Below are 20,519 nucleotides of genomic sequence, written 5' to 3' on the forward strand. Positions count from 1 at the left end.
AACCACGTGTTTAATGTAGGTAAACGATCATATGTGTTGTTTTGGGAGGCATAAATAGACAACCGTTTTGTCGTTTAGGTTAGAGGACTTGTTGACTTGCTGTCTATGGCTCTCAGCTCCAAGCTCATTGGCTCCTAATGAAGATGTAAATCTATCTCACAAATATAATAATAAGTTTCCTGTTTAAAAAGTCTCAGTAATTTCCTAAAACAGCTGGTCGCTGTAGTTTTTATCAAGCAAACAGGAGGAAATAGTGCGTTTGTTGGGGACTATTTTACATGTTTGTTATTATACATGTTGGTAGAGGTTGTCTTACCCATGTTCTTTTCCAGCTGACATGCAAGCTCACGTTGATTGATTTCTTTCAGGATGTCAATTGTGACTTGTAAAGCTTCCTTGCTTCTATAGTGCTCAGTAATCAACTTTGCAGTGTCCATGGTGTCCTTGCCCTCCAGTTTACTCCAAGGAATAGGTTTAACCTTAGATTTTGTGTAGAATTTTATGCAGAAATTAAACCTTTTTAGGTCTTCTTTTGTAAGGTTCTCGAGAGTTTCATGGATCTCCATAGGGATCTTGGATGTGACTGTGCTCTACAGGAAGAAACAGAAGTAAATATTTAGTAAACAACACTTTAATCAATGTCTACATTTCATAAATCTTTTAAGTTGTATAAGTTCTAAAACTGCACTAACAAAATAGATTTTTCTTGTATATCAAAAGGCTCTATTAACAGACTGGATACAATAATATTTTGTATTACTAGCCTATAATGTAGAAAACAGAGAAATTTTACCACAACTGTTTCTTTTCTCCTAGCCCCCATGTTCTGTGGCTTTGGCTGCTTCTCTGAAGCTTTCTTGAATAGCTGCAGAGCCTTTTCAGATTCATTTTCCACCTTTTTGTCTGGTTTTGATTGAATCGTGTTACACGATTCAGCCTGTTTGGCTGCTATGTCCTGAGCCAGACTAGCTTCCGGTTGAGCCGGTTTTGGAGTCTCTTTTTGGTCTGTGCTGGTGTGAAGGATGGGTTGCAGTGTCGGCTCTGGTTTCTTGTTCAACTGACGGAGTTCTGACAGAATCTTTACAGTAGGACCGCTTTTCACTTCCAGGTCCAGAAAATCCTGCTTCTTGAAGCAAACGAGGCAATCTCCAGATACGTCTTCCTCTTGTAGCCGTTCTGCATATTTGCTATATACTTTCACGTGCTGCAGTAACCACTGGGTCACTTGTTCCTTTGTCCAGTTTTCCACATATGCTGAGAACTGTGATTCATGTTGTGATCCTTCTTTCAGATGTTGTAGATAAGATGTGATTTTGACAGCAGGACCGTGTTTTATTCCCAGGTCCACTATATCTGTCTTTTCAAAAACAACTAAAATGTCTCCCGACACTTCCTCTTCACAGAATCTGTCTGCACAAGTCTCATGAACTTTGACCTCTGTCATCAGCCACTGGTGGACGTCTTCCTTGGTCCAGTTTTCAATCTGAGGTGGTGGCTTTGTTGTTGAATGACTCATTTTGGATCAACTAGAAATGAAACAGTTGAGTAAAAGTTTAACATACTGAAAAGAGGAAATACTGCCCCAAGAAAGACGATGTCAATGTTTAAAGAAATGTCAGAGATATCGCACCATTGGCGTTTCATGAGAGGTGAAAACTAAATGCAAAAAACAATGCACTTAAGGATCGTAACTGATGACCAACTAACTTCTGCACATAATGCATCAAAATTCAAAAAAATTATAGGTACAAATTACCCCTCATCATAATTATACATACAATACCTATAAAGTATTCATTCCCTTGGATGTTTCACACTTTTTTCTTATACATGAAATCATGGTCAATATAATTTGGCTTTTTTGACAAGAATTTACAAAAACCCCTCTTTAATATCAAAGTGAAAATGGACTTTAACAAACTGTCAGTTAATTAAAAATATAAAAGGTAAAGAAGATAATTGCAAAAATTCTCACCTCCTTAAAAGTGACTGACCTAATTCAACAGAAGTCCAGCTACTTGATGCCAGCAGTGTCACAATTAGTGAAATGGAGATTACCTGAGTTCAGCTGATGTGTGTCAAGTGATTGTAGTTTAAAAAACACCTGTGTCTGGGAGGTCCAGTCTCTGGTTCAACAGTGTTTCTACTACAATTGCAACATGTTGAAAAAATAACACTCCAAGCAACTTAGAGAAAAGATCATTGAACAGTGCAAGTCAGAATATGGCTACAAAAAGATTTCCAACTCTCTGGACATCCCACAGAGTTCAGTTAAATCCATCATTCAGAAATGGATGGAGTACGTCACTTGTTTAAATCTGCCTAGAGCTGGCCGTCCTCACAAACTGAGTGACCGGGCAAGAAGAAGACTTGTGAGGGAGGCCACCAAGACACCTACGACCGCTCTGATGGAATTAAAAGCCTCAGTGGTTCAGACGGGAGAGACTGTACATACAACAACTGTTGCCCGGGTTCTACACCAGTCGAAGCTGTATGGGAGAGTGGCAAAGAGGAAAAAGCTCATATGAAATCTCATCTGGAATTCGCCCAAAGGTCAATTGGAAGAAGGTTATTTGGTCTGATGAGACAAAAATTGAGCTTTTTGGCCATTAGACTAGACGCTATGTTTGGCGAACACCAAACACTGCACATCTCCACCGTGAAGCATGGTGGAGGCCGCATTATGCTCTGGGGATGCTTCGCAGCAGCAGGCCCTGGAAGGCTTGGAAAGGTAGAGGGTAACATGAATGCAGAAAAATATCGCCAAGTCCTGGAGGATAATCTGACTCGGTCTGCAAGAGAACTACAACTTGGGAGAAGATTTATTTTCCAGCAAGACATCGGCCCCAAGCATCCAGCAAAAGCTACACATAAGCCCAGATCTCAATACAATTAACAATTTGTGGCTGGACTTGAAAAGAGCTGTTCCTGTTCCAGAACCTGATCCTCAAGCAACCTGACAGAGATTGAGCTGTTTTGCAAGGAAGAATGGAGAAAAATTGCAGTGTCCAGATGCGCCAGCCTGATTGAAACATGTCCACACGGACTCAGTGCTGTAATTCCAGCCAAAGGTGCATCTACTAAATACTGACCTGAAGGTGTGAATATTTATGCAATCCTCTTTACCTTATATATTTTTAATAAATTAGTTTGTAAAAATCCATTTTCACTTTGACATTAAAGTTTTTCTTTCTTTCTGCAAATTCTAAATTGACCATAATTTCAAGTATAAAAGAAACAAAGGGGTGAAACATCCAAGGGGGTGAATGCATTTTATAGGCATTGTGTATATAATATAAATTAAATGTATTATTGTACTGGTTTTCGGTGATTGGTTTATTAATAAACAAAACATTTATGTAGTTCAGATGCAGTGGCAGTTTGATGTTTTTCATAAAGTATCCCAATGAAAAGTTAATTTACAATTCCATTTAGCAAACTGTATTTCCCAGGTTGATTTTCTCTGATCCCCAAATCAACTCAACACATAATCTTAGTTCTTTGTAAACGGCATTTTCCTGTTGGGAGAGGGCACTATTATGTTTGAGGTTGCTAAGAGCAGCTTACTTATGTTTTGCACAATGAAGGAAAGAGCATGCAGTTTTAAGAGTTGTGTATTAAGTTGGCCTAAAACTACCTGTACACGAGTTTAGATCTAAGCTACCCTTGTTGCTGGTTTTTGTCACTATTTTTCATTGGTATAGTTAGGTAGCTAGATAGTTTGAAAATTACAGAGTGACAGATGCAACATACTCAGTAGAAGTTAATTGGTCATCAGGTACTCCCAGATTTCCTGCAGACTTAAGCTGTGTCTCAATTCGGGTACTTCCTTGAGTATACTAACATGCAGTACACTACGCACTATGTACTTCTTGCTTAGTGCGTTAATTTCGACAGGGTAGTGTTGTCTCAAATCAAACACTGCTGTTGTGCACTAACCGGAAATGACTATCGCAATATTGCGCAATCCCCCCCAGCACCAGCAGAGCTCCAAAAAAACAGCAATAATAATAATTTAAAAAATAAAGTATCGACGGTCCCCTTTTCATACAACTTCTGTTGTTTTTATTTATTTTTTAATAAGTTTCACCAGCCAAGAAAGATGTCTTTTTATTTAATTTAAACTACTTAAATGTAATGACAGACTGACAGCAGTACGAACATTTAAACTATCTTACAGCTGTGTTTTCCTCTGCCGTTGTTGCTGGAGTCTCTGCTGAGCTGGCTGTGTGACTGCCGGAGCAGAGAGCTCTGTTTGCGAACAGCTGGCCGGACTCGTGAGCTCCTCCGCGGGTTGGCGCAAGCTTCCCTCGCCGCCACTTACGGAGCTTCTCAACTCCGAAAACTTTCAAGCATATTTTTTCGCCTCAGAAGTGGATTTAGTGATGAAATAGTTAATGAAACTTGTAAAAGCCGTTCTGTTGTTCGCCTCTCTGATGCTTCCCACTTTCAAAGCTGTAATTAGTCGATGGTCTCCTTCGGAATAATATTGCCGTCAATAGGCAGCAGACCTATTTCAATCACTGACCAAACTGGAGATAGAGGCAACAATGAAAAAGCCTGGAACTGGTTTAAGTAACAAAAAGAAAAGAGAGAAGAACTAGAGATGCACAGATTGCATTTTTCCTGGCCGATTCAGACTATTGATTTTGTAAAGGTCTGACCTGCCGATTCCGATTTAATTTCTTTCTAAAAACTGTAATTGACAGCATACACAAACATTTTATCTTTCTTAGGATCCCCATTAGAATTTGCTTTTCTGACTGGGATCCATTCAACTGTATGTTCATTACAAAACACTGACTATTAAATAGCTTTAATTATCTCCAAACTGCAGCAGGTTACAGGGCCTTCTCTCGCACATTTCAAAATAAAACGTGCTCCAGGTTAGGCTGCTGGAATCCCACAGAATGACAACGTAATTGTGGTGGTGGGTAGAGCCCGACTGATATGGGTTTTTGGGGGCTGATGCCGATATTAAGTGCCAATATTTTTATTTTAAGAATGATTTGGATAGTAGACCCCTTTACCGTATAAACTACACTCAGAACAGGCAGATATTGAAAGCTGGTATGTATGTGGGCTATAAAACTGTTTCCTAAATGGATTATGTTTATAAAAAGGATTTTTGTCTCAAAAAGTGAACATGTAAACAGTCACATCCATAAATATTTGCTACTGGAAGGGGCAACGTCTGTAAACAGAGACAGAATAAGCATGTGTATTTTCACTTTACACATAATCTCCCACAATTTCAATGTAGCATATTCACATCTAGTTCATCCCTTTACCAGCACTCTTTAATTCCAACCAAAGCTACGAGAAACCATTTCTTAACCACCATCGGTATAAATCATGCCGTCTATAATGCAGTGAGCTGCTGTTGAATGACTCTAATACAACATGACTGTCTGCAACTTTGAGATTTCATTTAACTAACGTTATCACTACAACCAGAGCAGTTACGGCTCAGACTACAGCGTTTCACATCTACAACGTCACACAGAGACGAGCTACAGGAAGCCGTGTTAGATTCTTGTTTAGCTCACGTTTATTTACATGTCCGCGCTGGTTTAATAATTTCAGACACGCCGACTAACTGCAGACAGGCAGATATATTTAGAATAGACCAGAAACTATAGTTTAGCGGCTCATTAACGTTAGCGCTCCTCCACTGATAAACACGGCATTAGCTTTGTGGCTAATTTAGCAACGGGCAGCGTTAGCTGCTGTAACGTTACGTGATTTTAAAGAATATTTAAGTGATGAACTAGGGACAAAAGTGGACCGTTCACTAGAACCGCCACACTGAAATAAATCTACAGTTATGTCTGTCAGCAGCTTCCAACACCCAACAACTGTTGTGAGCTGCTAGGAAGCCGGGAGAGGGCAGTGAAAAACTTTTTCAGGAGAGAAGAAGTGACTGGGTCTGTTTTTATTATAATTATTAAAGTCATGTAATTAACTTGACAAAAGACCGACTCACCGCTAACACAGCCCTCTGCGTGTTTTAACATGCTGCGGGCCGGCTGCGGTCAGCTGATTGTTTTCTTCTGTGGTTTTTGTGGTGACGCAGTGCTGTTAACAGGGGAGCTGCAGCTGCTCGTCCTCTGGTGGGCAAACTATGCAACACCCATGTCATGAGTGAAGGATCTGACTCTTATTTTTTTAATGTCATATCTGCTGTTATAAACGGCCGATGCCGATTAAATCAATTGGATTATTTGGAAAATAATCAAATTTTATATTGCGATTTAATATGCGATTAATTTTTTAAGCTCTTTACCTTCTGTATTATTCAAAATGGACAAGCAGTAAATCAGTGTGTATAGTCTGACCAACACAATATTATTTGACCAATGGTGGAGAAAATTATCAAGTTATAATATGAGAAAGATAATTTGAGTGAAGTCATGGCATTAAATAATATGATATAATATCATCAGGTCGGCCTACAGACCACAAGAAAAACTAACTCACCACAGTGTGTTATACAGTAAGCGCTCAAGACAAAACCAAAGTTCAACCACAAATGAATGCGTCCTTATCTCAGTTCAGATCTCCCAGGAGTCCGTCTTTCTGTATCCTAGTAAGCAAACAAAAAACACTCAAAAGTTGGCCAACAAATAAAATCAAGTGACGCCTCTCGTGTTTAATAGAAGAACTTAGTAATTCTCCGACAACACTGGAGTTCCCCCGCAGCCTCCTATGCTGGTGAGCGGCGCACTGGCTGTAACCAGGCTGTAACTCGGGACAGACCGGGCCTCTTTAGGACTTGTGAGTTTGGTTTCACAGATATTTCCTGAGCTGTGTGTGTGACGCAGGCGCAGATCGCCACAACACACTTATCTTACTACACGTGTCTTTCTGTTGTGCATTTTTCCTGTCCGTCAAAGCGGCGGATGGCCCGACGATTTCACCCACCACCAAGTTACCCGCGGGTGGCGGCTGCTACTTTCATTCCCTGTGTGGCACTAAAGTTTCTCTCAGCTTCTGTCAAGCTGAAGGCTGTTGTACAACAAGAAGGCAAAGTACAGCGTAACGTGCAGACGAAGCATCAACTTCGCAGACTGCTTTCCTCTTGGGTGTCATGTGACCAGAGTGTTATCGCAGCCTTTGCGATTAGAAAATCTTGTTTTATTACATCACGAATGCAATTAATCGTTAAGCCGTTGTGTAGAGCTTCACGTTCAAGTTAGCAAGAATAAATATGCCATGTCCGGTAAGACTTTCAAGAACAAACACTTGGGTAAAGTTGTGAAACGTTGCAGTTTGTTTAGGTAATGTTTAGGTTATGCAATGAAACTACTTGGTTAAGTTTAGGAAAAGGTCATGGTTTGGGTTACTTACGTTCATAGGTGTCGTTTACACTGTGGACGCTGGGGACATGTCCCCACCACTTTTGACTGAAAGTATTTGTTAAAATGGTTCTGATAAAAGAACAAGAAATGTTAAATAACAGATGAGAATGCTTTGAGAGGTTTATTTGCACAATGAGAAACATGCAATGTAAATATCTAAGAAACGAAACGAATGTGCAATATGTTTACATTTATTTATATATGTGTGGGTGTGTGTGACATTTCAACCATAAATTGGTCTGGAAAATATCTCTAGAATGCAGGAAACTAAGTGTTTAATGCTCAATCTTTGAGGGGAGGACCCCCCCCCCCAAATAATATATCACAGTAGTGAATATTCTAATATGGTCTTGTGGTGTTCACGTTTCGGGATCAAGTGTATCACTCCGCCCCTGAACCCTTAAATGTCCCCACCACTTAACAGCACAAAGGGCCCCCTTTGCTTACGTTACTTGCGTAAGTTACGTAAGTTCACTAAGGGCCTGTGTCCAGCAAAGCGTATTTTACCCCTGAAAACGCCCAGCACGAAGCGCAAGCGGGCGTTTTTGAGGTGCAGCGTTTTTTACGACTGCTTTGGTTGCTATGATGCATAAAATCAGAGGAAGTGATGTTGCCAGTAGTTCTACCTGACTTTACTCTGTGTTGACATTTTTACATCCAGTAGAGTACTTGCTCTGTATGAAGAGAAGGCTGAAGCACGCGGAGAGAGAGAGAGAGAGAGGATGGACTCGCCGTATGTGGGTTTGGCGAGTACCACCGTTGGGTCCAAGAGCTGAGGTTGGACAAAGCCCGGTTCCAGGATAGTAACCGTTGCTACGGTGTGGTATTTGTCCCGCCCCTCCTCTACTGTGATTGGACAGCTGAGTAAAAGTGACAGTGATGAGCGCAGCGTTTTTCCCAAAGTTGAACGCCATTCAATGCGGCGCTCCCACTGCAATGAATTGGAAAAAAGACGCTAAAGGAATCAATGTTGACTTTTGGGGAAACAAACACCAGTCTCCTGGGTGAAAGTCTGGTTTGTGTCCCACCCGTCCACTCAAACAACCTCCTTACTCTGACCAGTTTTATTTATTAAGTAGTACTTTTAGCGAATGGTGCAAAAGGCGTCCCCCCCCCCCCCAGTGCATTATGATGCGGATGGCTTCCATCTGCGTTGTAACCAGACGCCAAAGCTATCTGACGCTCTGGGAATGAGAACGGGTTGGTGACACCTGTGGTTACTGGTGGTGTTTTAATACTACAGGTCCCAGAGTTCCAGTCAGTTACTTGATTATTAAATGTAATTTTCATGTCCGTCTTTTGTCTCCATCACTTAACATGCAGCATTATTTCCTGTTGATGTCTTATGTGTGTGGATACATTTAAATTGTGTGCAGTAAAGGCAGAGTCAACAAACAACAATGAAAAGTATTATATAAAACTAAAATACATTAAATGGCGACATGTGGGGCAGTCTTACAGATTACATCATTAATCACTGTGTAACCACATAAGTGGGGAAGCAAAATCAAAACTTGTCTTCTATTTTTCATGCAAAGGGTTGTCTGGAATAATATACCACATTTCTTTTGTGAGAAATTAACATAATAATATAGGCTTTTGTCACGGGTATATAACATGTCATGTGGCCATGAACAAATTGTATGATTTGATGAACTGTTTTGTATAAAGCTCCATATCTGACAGATTAAAAGTACATTTTCGTTTAAAAGATCACTTAAATCTTATGCGGATTTCACTTTTTTTGATTTTTTGTTTTAGTCTACTTCTAACTTCTATTTTTGTTTAGCGTATGATTTCAAATGGTTGTTTGAATTGTTGTTACACCACGTTCCAAATTATTATGCTAATTGGAGTTAAATTAAATATTTCGTTTTTCAATCAAACTCATGGAAGGTGTTGTGCCTCCCCGGATCACTGAAATCAATCTGTGATAATGAGTTTGCCCGGTGAGCCCAATTAAAAGAAAACTGCTTAAGAAGGATGTTCCACATTAATAAGCAGGCCACAGGTTTTTAAGCAATATGGGAAAGAAAAAGAATCTCTCTGCTGCGGAAAAGCGTCAAATAGTGATTTGAATTCAGAGCACTGACGGGTTCGTGCAGATAAAGGCATAATGAGGAAGGTTACTGCCAGACAAATTCATCGGATTAAGAGAGCAGCTGCTAAACTGCCTTTACCAAACAGCAAACCGGTATTTGAAGCTGCTGGTGCCTCCACGTCAAAGTGTAGGATCCTCCAGAGGCTTGCAGTTGTGCATTAACCTGCTATTCGGCCACCCCAACCAATAACCAACACTCACAAGCAGAAACGGTTGCAGTGGGCCCAGAAACACATGAAGACTAATTTTCAAACAGTCTTGTTTACTGATGAGTGCCGTACAACCCTGGATGGCAGAGATGGATGGAGTGGTGGATGGCCACCAAGTCCCAATAAGGTTGCGACACCAGCAAGGAGGTGGCGGAGTCATGTTTTGGGCATAAATCATGGACAAAGAGCTGGTAGGCCCCTTTAGGGTCCCCGATGGTGTGAAAATGACCTCGGCAAAGCATACAGAGTTTCTGACTGACAACTTTCTTCCACGGTACAAAAAGAAGAACCGTGCCTTCCGTAGCAAAATCATCTTCATGCGTGACAATGCTGCAAAGAATACCTCTGTGGCTGCTATGGGCATAAAAGGAGAGGAACTCACGGTGTGGCCCCCATCGTCCCCTGACCTCAACCCTATTGAGAACCATCCTCAAGCAAAAGATCTATGAGGGTGGGAGGCAGTTCGCATCAAAACACTATTCTGACATCCTGCAAAGAAATTCAAGCAGAAACTCTCCAGAAAGTTCAATGGATGCAAGAATTGTGAAGGTGACATCTTATGTTAACAAGTAACTTGTCCTGTTAAGATGTGTTTGATCGGAAAAGCTTATTATCTCAGTAAATATGACCTCCTAATGCTGCAAGTTCAACAAATGAACCATTTTCAGTTCTTAAACACCTATAAAATGTTTTGTTGTGCGTAAGAATTTAGAACAGCGCATTTTGAGCAAACCATTGATGAAATTCGAGTTTTACCTTAACGGTTGATGACTTTGACAAGTGACCCTTTGCTAAGCCACGCCCCGAATACACAGCAGGCCAATCACAGCGCAGTATAGGTCTCGCTCTTACTGAGGTCCAACACATTCATGGCTGCGCTCCAGTGACTCTGATACAAAAATACTCGTTTTCTAGCTTTTCTTTTGGCTGTATTTGTTAAAGATCTGTTGAAAACTCTGTTTCTGTGGCATCTTTTAATAGTGACTGCAGCAATAGACAGTGGCAGCGCCGGCGGTTTGTCAGACTTAGCAACAGTAACTAAGGGGGGCGGGGCTTAGCGAAGGGTCAGTTATACTGAATGTAATTTGCATTATTTAGGAAAGTCAGTGTAAAATATCATTTGCATAATAATTTGGAGCACGGTGTATTTTACGTGGATCACGGGAAGACTAGCGAACACTTTGTGGAAGCTAACGGGGAACCAATTAAAGAATAAAGTCACTAAAATTCTTCTGAACATGGTGAAAAGGATTCAACATGAAGTCTCATTAAATTTTCCATCTTAGATAAATAAAATACCAAGACGCTTCACATTTGTTTATATTTTTATTTATTTATTTGACCTCTTCCGTTAAAAACTCCAGTGTTTCTCCGGCTCCGTCAGGTTCTGGGTTTGAGGCGATCTCTCAGAGATCCAGAGCAGCCGAGTCTTTGTTCCTTCAGCCCCCTGTTGCTCATAAGTTGACAGCTGCTTGGTAATAAGTGTTAAAATGAGATAATTAACGAGCGCTGTCAAACGAGCACAGTCGGCCCTGTTAGGGCTGAGAGTCGTCCCTCCTCCTCCTGTTAACACTGATGCACACACACTCCGACGGGCAGCCGCGGAGGAAGTCTTGACTTTAAGTAGCCGCTTTGTCGTCCAGGTGCCATCTTTGTTTGGGTCAGGCAGTGGAGGCGCATCTTACAAGAGAGGTTGAACTAGTCTGTTAAATGACTTGTGATTATTCATTTTCAGAAGTTTATTTTTATCACTTTTTCTATCAGTCAGTCTTTCAAAAACTAGAAATCTAGAAATGACAATCAGAGAGTCAGAAACGATCCCCCAGCCCAAAATGTATGATTGCTAATACATGATTTGTGAACATATTAACAGAAATTGGCAAGTGTGAACACATTACACCTGTTCTGGCCTCACTCCTCTGGCTCCCGGTCCATTTTAGAATAGAGTTTAAAATCTTAAGGCACCTCGTTATATCTCAGACCTCCCTCGATGTCGCATATGGCGCTTTTCCATTACCAGCACCAGCTCGTTTGGCCGTGCTCCGTTTTCCATTGCAGATAGTACACAGAGATAGTACCCCTCAATGTAGCTGGTCGTCATAGCGACACACACACCAGCGACCCATACAAACAGCTTTCTCTTTTTTAAGGTAAAACGTTTGAACCTTCCTCAGAATGTAAAGACAGATAAGCGGTATGAAAAGCTTCCAGCTGTGTTTTCCTCTGCCGGCGGGACCAGAGGGCTCTGTGAGCGGGCGGCCGGCCGGCGTCACACGCTCCTCCCGCGGGTCGCAGCAGGCTTCCCTCGCCGCCGCCTGCGGAGCTCCTCAACTCCGAAAATGTTCAAGCACATTTTTGTTCCGCCATCACTTCTCGTGAAACTGTCAATATTTGAAATCTACACAGCTGATTTCACCTCAAAACTTCTCAGAAGTGGATTTAATGATGACATTTCATACGAAAACTGTCAAATAAAAAACTTCCGAATAGTGACGATTCTCTCAGCAGTCTGCTGTGTTTTAACGTCACATTTTAGTATCGCCTCAGCTCGCTTGGAACCTCGACGGAGGTGATACGAAAACAACTACCTGGGAGCAGGTACAACTTTTCCACAATGGAAAACCAAACATAGTCGAGCCGAGTCCAGCAGGTACCATGCTGTGGAAAAGCAGCTTAAGGTCCACTGATCCGCGCCGGCTTGACGCCCCTAAAGCCTCGCTTCTTCAGCAGTGGCCCCTAAACTATGGAATGAGCCACCTCCACAGGTCAAAATGGCCCCTCAAAATTTATTAATCCCGTCTGAAAACTTTTATAATCTGGCTTTTAACCCAGCATGGGAGCCGTGTGGTCTTCTGTTGCCTTTCGATTGTTTTTGAACCATTTGTATGTGTGGTCTATGTTAAGTGTTCTGTGTTTTTATGTTATGTTTTATTCCTCGTACCGCACTTCATAAACCCGTTTTATTTAAATGTGCTAAAAACATAAAAATGCATTGGACTGGTAATATGTAGGGCGACTAAGGATTTACATAGTCGAATCAGAATCGTCAAGTCCTGCCTGTAGTCGCTTGATGGTCGAATCGTGTGTGGTTTTGTGCGCAGTGATTGCGAGCCGAAGCTAAAATGAGGCTTATTGTTGACCTCTCTCTCTCTTCCTCTCTCTCTCTTGCCATTCACCGGTCTTGTGCAGAGTTTTTGCCGTGCTGCCTACAGCTGCCTGCACGTCGCGGTTCCTCGCGGGTCTATTTGAAGTAGCCGGTTGTTTAATAACGATAAAATATTCTCTGTGCGGTTCATCAACGGTGATAAATTATCCGAACGTCCCGCGAGGTGCGAACAACTCGGCACAACACCAGTGAAGCTGGAGCTCCGTCTCTTCAGCGAGTGTTCCTCTTCCGCCACCGCACACATCCACGCTACGCCTATACGTGCGCACTGACGCCCCAGGGTTAGAGTTACAATTTTGGATTTATTTACGCACTTTAAAAACATCTATTGGAAGTTTTTATTCTTTCTAAATGTTTATTTACAGCTTTAAACATTGAAATGTTTATTGTAACAGGCTGTATATTAACTTATTGGGAGAAAACTGGTAGTTCTGTGTAAAATCAAATGTTGAGCACCCCCATATCGCCAAAATGGCGTGATCCTTGTTTGGCTGCGAAGCTTCGACTGTGAGATTGACAATCAGGCTCCGCCCATCGAAGCATTGACTCTTCGACTATTTGGGGTCAGCTCTAGTAATATGGTACGTTGAACATCTGCTCATTTCCTGGAGGTACAGAGCACCATGGTGATCCCATTGGAGTGGTGTTTGTACCAATTAGAGATGAAATGCAATGAAAATTTCATATCAGGATTATAGGGACCTTATGAGAATCATATTAAACATGCATTAACATTAAAGTTATATATTCATATTAATTATATAAATAAATGCAATGACCCCAGGCACAATTGCATAAAGACAAGTGAGTCTTAAGGAGGCAGTGATAGTAACTGTAATGAGCCCAACAGCTGAGGAGTCTTGTTCAGGAGTCTGCAGAGTTTCTGCTGTTGGACACTAAAAAACTAATTAGACGGCTGCCGGATTTTAAATAAACAAATCATGTATGGAGATTAAAACTGTGTGCAGCGGGAGAATAGTGTCGGCAGACACACGACGCACTCAGCAGCAGATCAACGTAGAGTTTTTACTCCAACGGCTTCAGTTTACAGGCTGTTAAAGTTGACTCCCCCTGTGTTCACTACAAGGTCATTTTCTCAAGTTTCCCTCAGCGCTCAGCTTGCTGCGCCAGTTTCTGGGAGATGCGGTAATCGAACATGGTTATCACGATACTTAAAATGTGTACAGAATTACTAACCTTCAGGAACTTCACCTTTACCACTAAACCGGTAACTGTTTCATGCCTACTGCCTATAGTGAAGAAAAAGCCTGGCTAATTAGACATACTGGTAATTGTTTCTCATTATAATATCCTTTCTTGATCGGTATCATGTATGGGGGGTGAGTACTTTAGAATCATTCAGAGGCGTGCCACTTTTATTATCACTGCCAATCATTTCATTCAGCCTTACAATGTCCTTTGACAGCCACAGATCAAATGTTGCTGTCAGAACATTTAGCTGCTTGCTAAAGATGGAGATCGTCACATTTTATTGATTTTGAGATCATTTCCGCGACTGCTTAACAGTTCGAGTTTTTATCGATACTTTTCTTATTTGGTGGAAAGAAGAGACCCATCGGCTGCTGGAGTTGTTCAGACAGTGAAATATACTAAATATGAATACCCACAAGATGGCTAAAGATGAGAAATATTAATTGTTTTTTTAAGAAAAAGTACTAATACCATATAATAAAAATACTCCACTACCAGTAACTGTACTGCCATAAAAACTTTGCTTAATCAAAAGTAAATGAAGACACTAAGAATGTCATATATGTTTTATGAAATATGTTATAAGTATGGATTATTAGGAAAACACTGACTGTAAAAAGTTAATACACTTAACACAAGTAACTTTGCTTATATTATATATAAAATATACATGTTTTTGTGGCCAAAACACATGAAAAGTATCATTTCAATATATGCAAAGATCCTTTAATGGAAATCAATAAGGCACAACTTAAGTGTTCGTGTGTACTACTGCACAAATATCACTATTAGTACATAATAAGATGTACAAATGTACTGCAGTATACTGAGATTTGTTTTACTTGATATGCCGTATGTCTTTCTATTTTTCCTGCCTCATCTTTGCGTGGTTTGTGTTCTGACAGTAGCAGCGAGGCAGCAGAGATGCTACACAGGCTCCTGAGGGGCCCCCGTGGCCCCCCTGCTGGGAGCGTCTTGGACCGGGGACAACGCCTTTGGTCACGCTTCCAAATGTTTCCATCGACGGCCAAAGAGGATCCTCCCAAACGCCGCTGGAGCCAAAACTCAATCAGGCTCGGACTCTCGGCGAGCGGTCGGGCTCTGTTGGCAGGAGGGCGGCTCGTGTTGTGAGAGCGATTCGGCCGTGACAGTATGAGCATGAATTATTGAAGGATTAGTAATGATGATGATGGCCAAGCGTTTGTATTTGCTCCTTCCCCTCCTGGCTGTGGACAGAACCGAGCAGATGCTCCTCTGGTCCAGCTCGTATGGTTTTTTGGGAAATGACTGTGATGATGATGATAAAGTGGTGACATCATCTTTACAGCTGGACAAACTGGGATTGATTGCTTTGACTCATCTTCAGGCTTGAATAAATCTCCAGGTCTCACATGAACTCTCTCTCTCTCTCTCTCTCTCTCTCTCTCTCTCGCTCCCCCGGTCTGTCTCAACTGAAACCAGATCTTTGTGTCATGTGATTAGTGAGCGGACCGACTGATGATTCAGAAGCTGGATTCACTCACCTGTCCTTTTCAATAAAATACCGTTCTCCGCTTTAGAGCGGTGAAACACATGTAGAGAAAAGTTTAGATGGTCGACAGCCGACTTAAATCCTGCAGTCAACACCACGAGCAGCCAATAAACATGAAAGTTAGCCACTAGTTACAGTTTTTCTCCATTGCTTGATCACCATAAGCAGGCTTTTGAACTAAAATTTCAAAACCATGACTCCATTTTTCAAAAAAACACACCCATTTCCCTAAACTCTACACACAAATCCCTTCATTTCTCATTGCCTACACCAGAGATCACTAATAGGCGGGCCGCGGTCCCGGCCGTATTGACCCGGACCTACAGCCGATCTATTATTGAGAATTACTACCTCGTGACGGAGCGTTTCTATTTTAAAACTTGAAGCTTTTCTAGCATTTACTGTCCTGGTTTAGCGGCCCAGGAAACTCACAGACCAATCGCATTTGTTCTAATCGTCTCATGTGATGCTGCTCAGCCAATCAAATCTTTGATTTAAGTATCGCCAGAGCAGTTAAGGGCCCTGAGCATTGCAAGTCGAGTCCGCGAGTGAGATACACAGAGGAAGAGAGGAAAGAGAGAAGAGACTTCACGTGGCTTTTAATCAAGAATGTGCAGATTCTTCCCACGGCCAGTTCAAAACCAGAATACCTCATATAGCTCCAATCTTAGCTAGAGCGCACATTTCTCACTAAACAAGAGAAAGTAGGGAAGTGGTAGTTAAATAAGAGGGAATGAAAGAGAAGAGGAGGAATTACAGCTGTTCATTTGTGGAGATGTGTTGATTATAAAACTGGTTGCGACTGAACTTCAAACACTAAAAGCTACAGTTTTTATTTTATTTTTTCTGAAACTGAGTAACAAATAAAATTTATTTTAAGATGCACATTTACAAAAACGTTTTTTAAATGCAGCCTTTAGATTACTTACATTTAGAATTTATTATTAGAGTACTTATTAATTATTATCCCTTCAGTTTTATGTGAAAAAAAATATAAAATATTGTTGAAACAGTAGGTCTGATCTAACGCTCAGTTGTTGACTTAAAAACATATGTTGATACAACTAGGCTAAGTGTTACGGTAGCTACTGAATGATAACGTAAGTTAATGCCCCGGACCTTTGCTTCGTGAAAATTTCTCTAACTGGACCTCTTTTAATTGAAGACCCCTGGCCTACACCATGTGCTCATTGAGAAAGCACAAACATTCAATATTGTTCAATTAGCACACAGCTACCCAGGTGGACACAGTGAAAATTGATAACAAACCCATCAGAAGCTTCAGTAGAAAGATAAAATGGCTGGAGTCAGTTCATTCAGTTTTGGAACAATGGATCCAGAGAAATCCGAAGGAAGAGTTGTAGAACACCAGAGAGGAGGAAGAGGAGGAAACGCAGTATGGAAAGGAGTAAGAGGTGAAGAGGAACAGTAGGAGGAGGAGATGGAATAGGAGGAAGATGAGGGGTTGGAGGAGGCAGAGTAGTGAAGAGAAGGAGGTGAAGAACAAGAATCTGTGGCCTGTCCCAGACCCAAGACAGGACGCTGGGGCAGAATAATTAGTTGTGCTGTTTAGCACACTAAAGACTAAAAAATGAGTGCAAATGTGGTGTTTTTCCTTTTGTTGTGTCAAAAAAGATGAAAAGATGAGGGAAGAATCACAAGCAACATAACTAATAACCGTTTTTTGTACTATTGTTTTGAATTTATCTCGCATGTGTGTCTGCCTGTCGACAAGTTTGGTTTTTCAGCACGTTGAGCTTCATTTTGACCTGAAAATAGGATGTTTGGGGAATTGGGTGAGAAGTTGTGTATTTGTGTTTAGAGTTTCGAAAAAGAGGCATAATTTCAAGAAATGTGTTTAAGCAGGGTGCGAATTATCCAATGACAACCGGGGGGTCAACTTTTTTTTTTAGTGAACTAAATTCTTACTATGCTTACAATATGCTTGCTTATTAAACTAATGTGTGCAGTCTGTAGATAAGTCAAATTCACCAGTACCACACGACAGCTTCTGTAGTCAGAGGTCACTAAGTGTTCTAGAGCAAAACTGCAAGAAAGTCAGACCTGCACACACACAACAGGTCATCATGACCGCTCAAAACAGACCCCGTCAATGCTGAACCAGAACCAAAGACACTGAAAAAAACAGGCTGCATTATCATCTCTAATTCCACATTTTTATCAGTTCAAGTTTTATATTAACTTACTCTTTTTAGCAAATCTCTCCTTTCCTCTTGCTCATGTGGATTGTGAATGAAATTATAATAATAATAATAATAAAGCAGTAGTCATTCGGGAATTGGAGTATAATCAGCTTATTGTCTACACTTGTTCTAAAAGTGCAATGAAATGCCTTTTGTTATGAATTGTTGCTATATAATTAAAACTGAATACATTTGAAAATAACAAACCTGGATTTCAACATTTACCTGGCCAGGTAAAACTCCTGAATTCCAGAGTGAAAACAAATATCGTGCTTATTGAAAAAAGACTCACTATTTTGATGTCAAAATGTGTATCTACTATAACTAATCCTCAATTTCTCTGCTCATGCCTGAGCACCAGTGTTAGCTAACAATCTGTTTAAAAATATGACATTTTACAATAGTAATGAAATGACAGGGTGGGCTCTCAGCTAGCTAACGTCACATAGCTCATTTTTAGTAACAGAAATGCTAATTACGAAACTCTGAAGGTAGGAGAGTTAAGTGTGTTAAACAAGCTAGATAGCTCACTGCTGACATTAACCTGCAACGTCTCCACCGGCGTGTGACGCACCTGACTGGAGCAGCTGCTGTGAGGGATGTGGGCAGACGAGATGTTGAACTAACATCAGGGTTAGGAAATGGTACGGTCCATTTTAGGGGTGTATGAAATCATATTTCAAGATTCTTAATTATAAGGCATAAATATGGGAAATATATTGTAATATTTGCAATTACAATCAAGAAAGTCCCACCTGAACTGTTCTTTTTACCTCTTTTGGGGGGGTCAAAGCCTTAACTAGGGAGGTCAGAACCCCCCCAATCAAAACTCGATTGCTTAATTCAAACCATGTGTTTAAGCAATCGAGAAAAACTGTAAAAGGAAAGTTAGTATGTGGACCACCAGGTGACCAGCATTGCCATGAGCCGAACCCCTGGGACGGCTAAAAGGAAGACATTGTGGTTATTGATTAAGAACATTCAGGTGCAGTGACTGGAAATATTTCTTGTCGAACAGCCGGTGTAGGAAGTCCAAGTAAGAAGGTGGTTGGGGCGGACGGGTTGCTCAGAAAGCGGACCTTCACCCAGAAGATCCTTGTTGGTTTCCCGTGTGAAACAAAAGGTCAACATTCATTGTTTTTAGTTTACCCTGTAAGACCTGCAGTTGTAAAATTACAACATCGCTTTTAGCTTTACCAAAAGCACATCTGCAAATGTTTTTTTACATAGTAAATGGGTCATCCAACGAAGGTTAAAATCAAGGGCAACTGGACTTGGTTGAAGATACTGGAAGACGTTTCGTCCCTCATCCAAACGACTTCTTCAGTTCTGACTGACTGGCAGGGAAACTCAGCTATTTAACCTCAGTGGGGTCGTTGGCCCGGGTAGTAAATGGGTCCTATTGTTTAGCCTCACAATGCCATTGGATACTAAATGTGTATATAGGTCTGCTCATAAGGCCTTGAACTTTTGTGGAAGCACATCTTCTTGTTTCATTGTTTCACTGGATATAATCATCAACATTGAAGTGAGTAAGATCCCTGAGATAGAGAGATTTTTCAATTTTGCTCAGTCTGTAAATAAAACTACAGAGCAACTATGAATAATTATTATCAGAACATTTCTTTATAAAAGGCACAAAATGCAAATTCACTGAATTTTTTTACTGCAAATACAAATTGCTGTGTACCATCTAAGTCTAAATTGCACATGGCATTAAATTAACTGTTCAGTGACACAGCATTGTGCTGCCCTTTTTCTTCCTACTGACAGCTGTATTATTAGGCCACTGGGAATATTGGGTTTGAGTTTTGACCCTCTGGGGTTGCTGTAGCTGGTCTGTGAGAGTGAGTGCAGAAATAGCAGAGTAGCAGATCAAGACGGTGAAGTTAGCAGCTCTTTTTTATTTCACACAGAGCTCAGGAAACATGCACTTTGCACAGTATGTCACTCAGGATGTTCAGCATGTGAAGCATAATGTGTAGTTTGTTAAGATTGTATTTTTGTGATGCTAATATCCGTTAGCACGTTAAATGAGATTCCCATTATATGTTAGCATTGAGCTAACCGTCAAAGCACAATTCTTTTATTAATATTATGTATCGATATGATGGGCTGGAATATCGATACGGTATCATGGACAAATGTAATGCAAACAATATATTGCCGTATCAATTTGTCACACCCCTAATTTTTATATATGTGTGTGTGTGTGTATATATATGTGTATATATATAGTGTGTGTGTGTGTGTGTATACAGTGGGTACGGAAAGTATTCAGACCCCTTTAAATTTTTCACTCTTTGTTTCATTGCAGCCATTTTCCAAAAATCAAAAAAGTTCATTTTATTTCTCAGTAATGTACACTCAGCACCCCATCTTGACAGAAAAAAAACAGAAATGTAGAAATTTTAGCAAATTTATTAAAAAAGAAAAACTGAAATATCACATGGTCATAAGTATTCAGACCCTTTGCCGTGACACTCATATTTAACTCAGGTGCTGTCTATTTCTTCTGATCATCCTTGAGATTGTTCTACACCTTCATTTGAGTCCAGCTGTGTTTGATTATACTGATTGGACTTGATTAGGAAAGCCACACACCTGTCTATATAAGACCTTACAGCTCACAGTGCATGTCAGAGCAAATGAGAATCATGAGGTCAAAGGAACTGCCTGAAGAGCTCAGAGACAGAATTGTGGCAAGGCACAGATCTGGCCAAGGTTACAAAAAC

At 40.8% G+C, this 20,519-nt stretch overlaps 1 protein-coding gene across 1 annotated transcript in view; it reads right to left on the reverse strand.

The window, feature by feature from the left end:
* The window catches only part of LOC123971226, a 3,030-nt gene extending 1,514 nt beyond the window's left edge, over positions 1–1,516 (reverse strand). The window contains exons 1-2 of the mRNA XM_046049936.1: positions 794–1,516; positions 295–590 (exon numbers count right to left, since the gene is read on the reverse strand). Coding sequence (XP_045905892.1) covers positions 295–590; positions 794–1,516 — 1,019 coding nt within the window. The remainder of the gene's footprint in view (positions 1–294; positions 591–793) is intronic.
* Between the last annotated feature and the right edge of the window lie 19,003 nt (positions 1,517–20,519).

This window comes from Micropterus dolomieu, linkage group LG05 (genome assembly GCF_021292245.1).
Source record: "Micropterus dolomieu isolate WLL.071019.BEF.003 ecotype Adirondacks linkage group LG05, ASM2129224v1, whole genome shotgun sequence".
NCBI classification, from domain to species: domain Eukaryota; kingdom Metazoa; phylum Chordata; class Actinopteri; order Centrarchiformes; family Centrarchidae; genus Micropterus; species Micropterus dolomieu.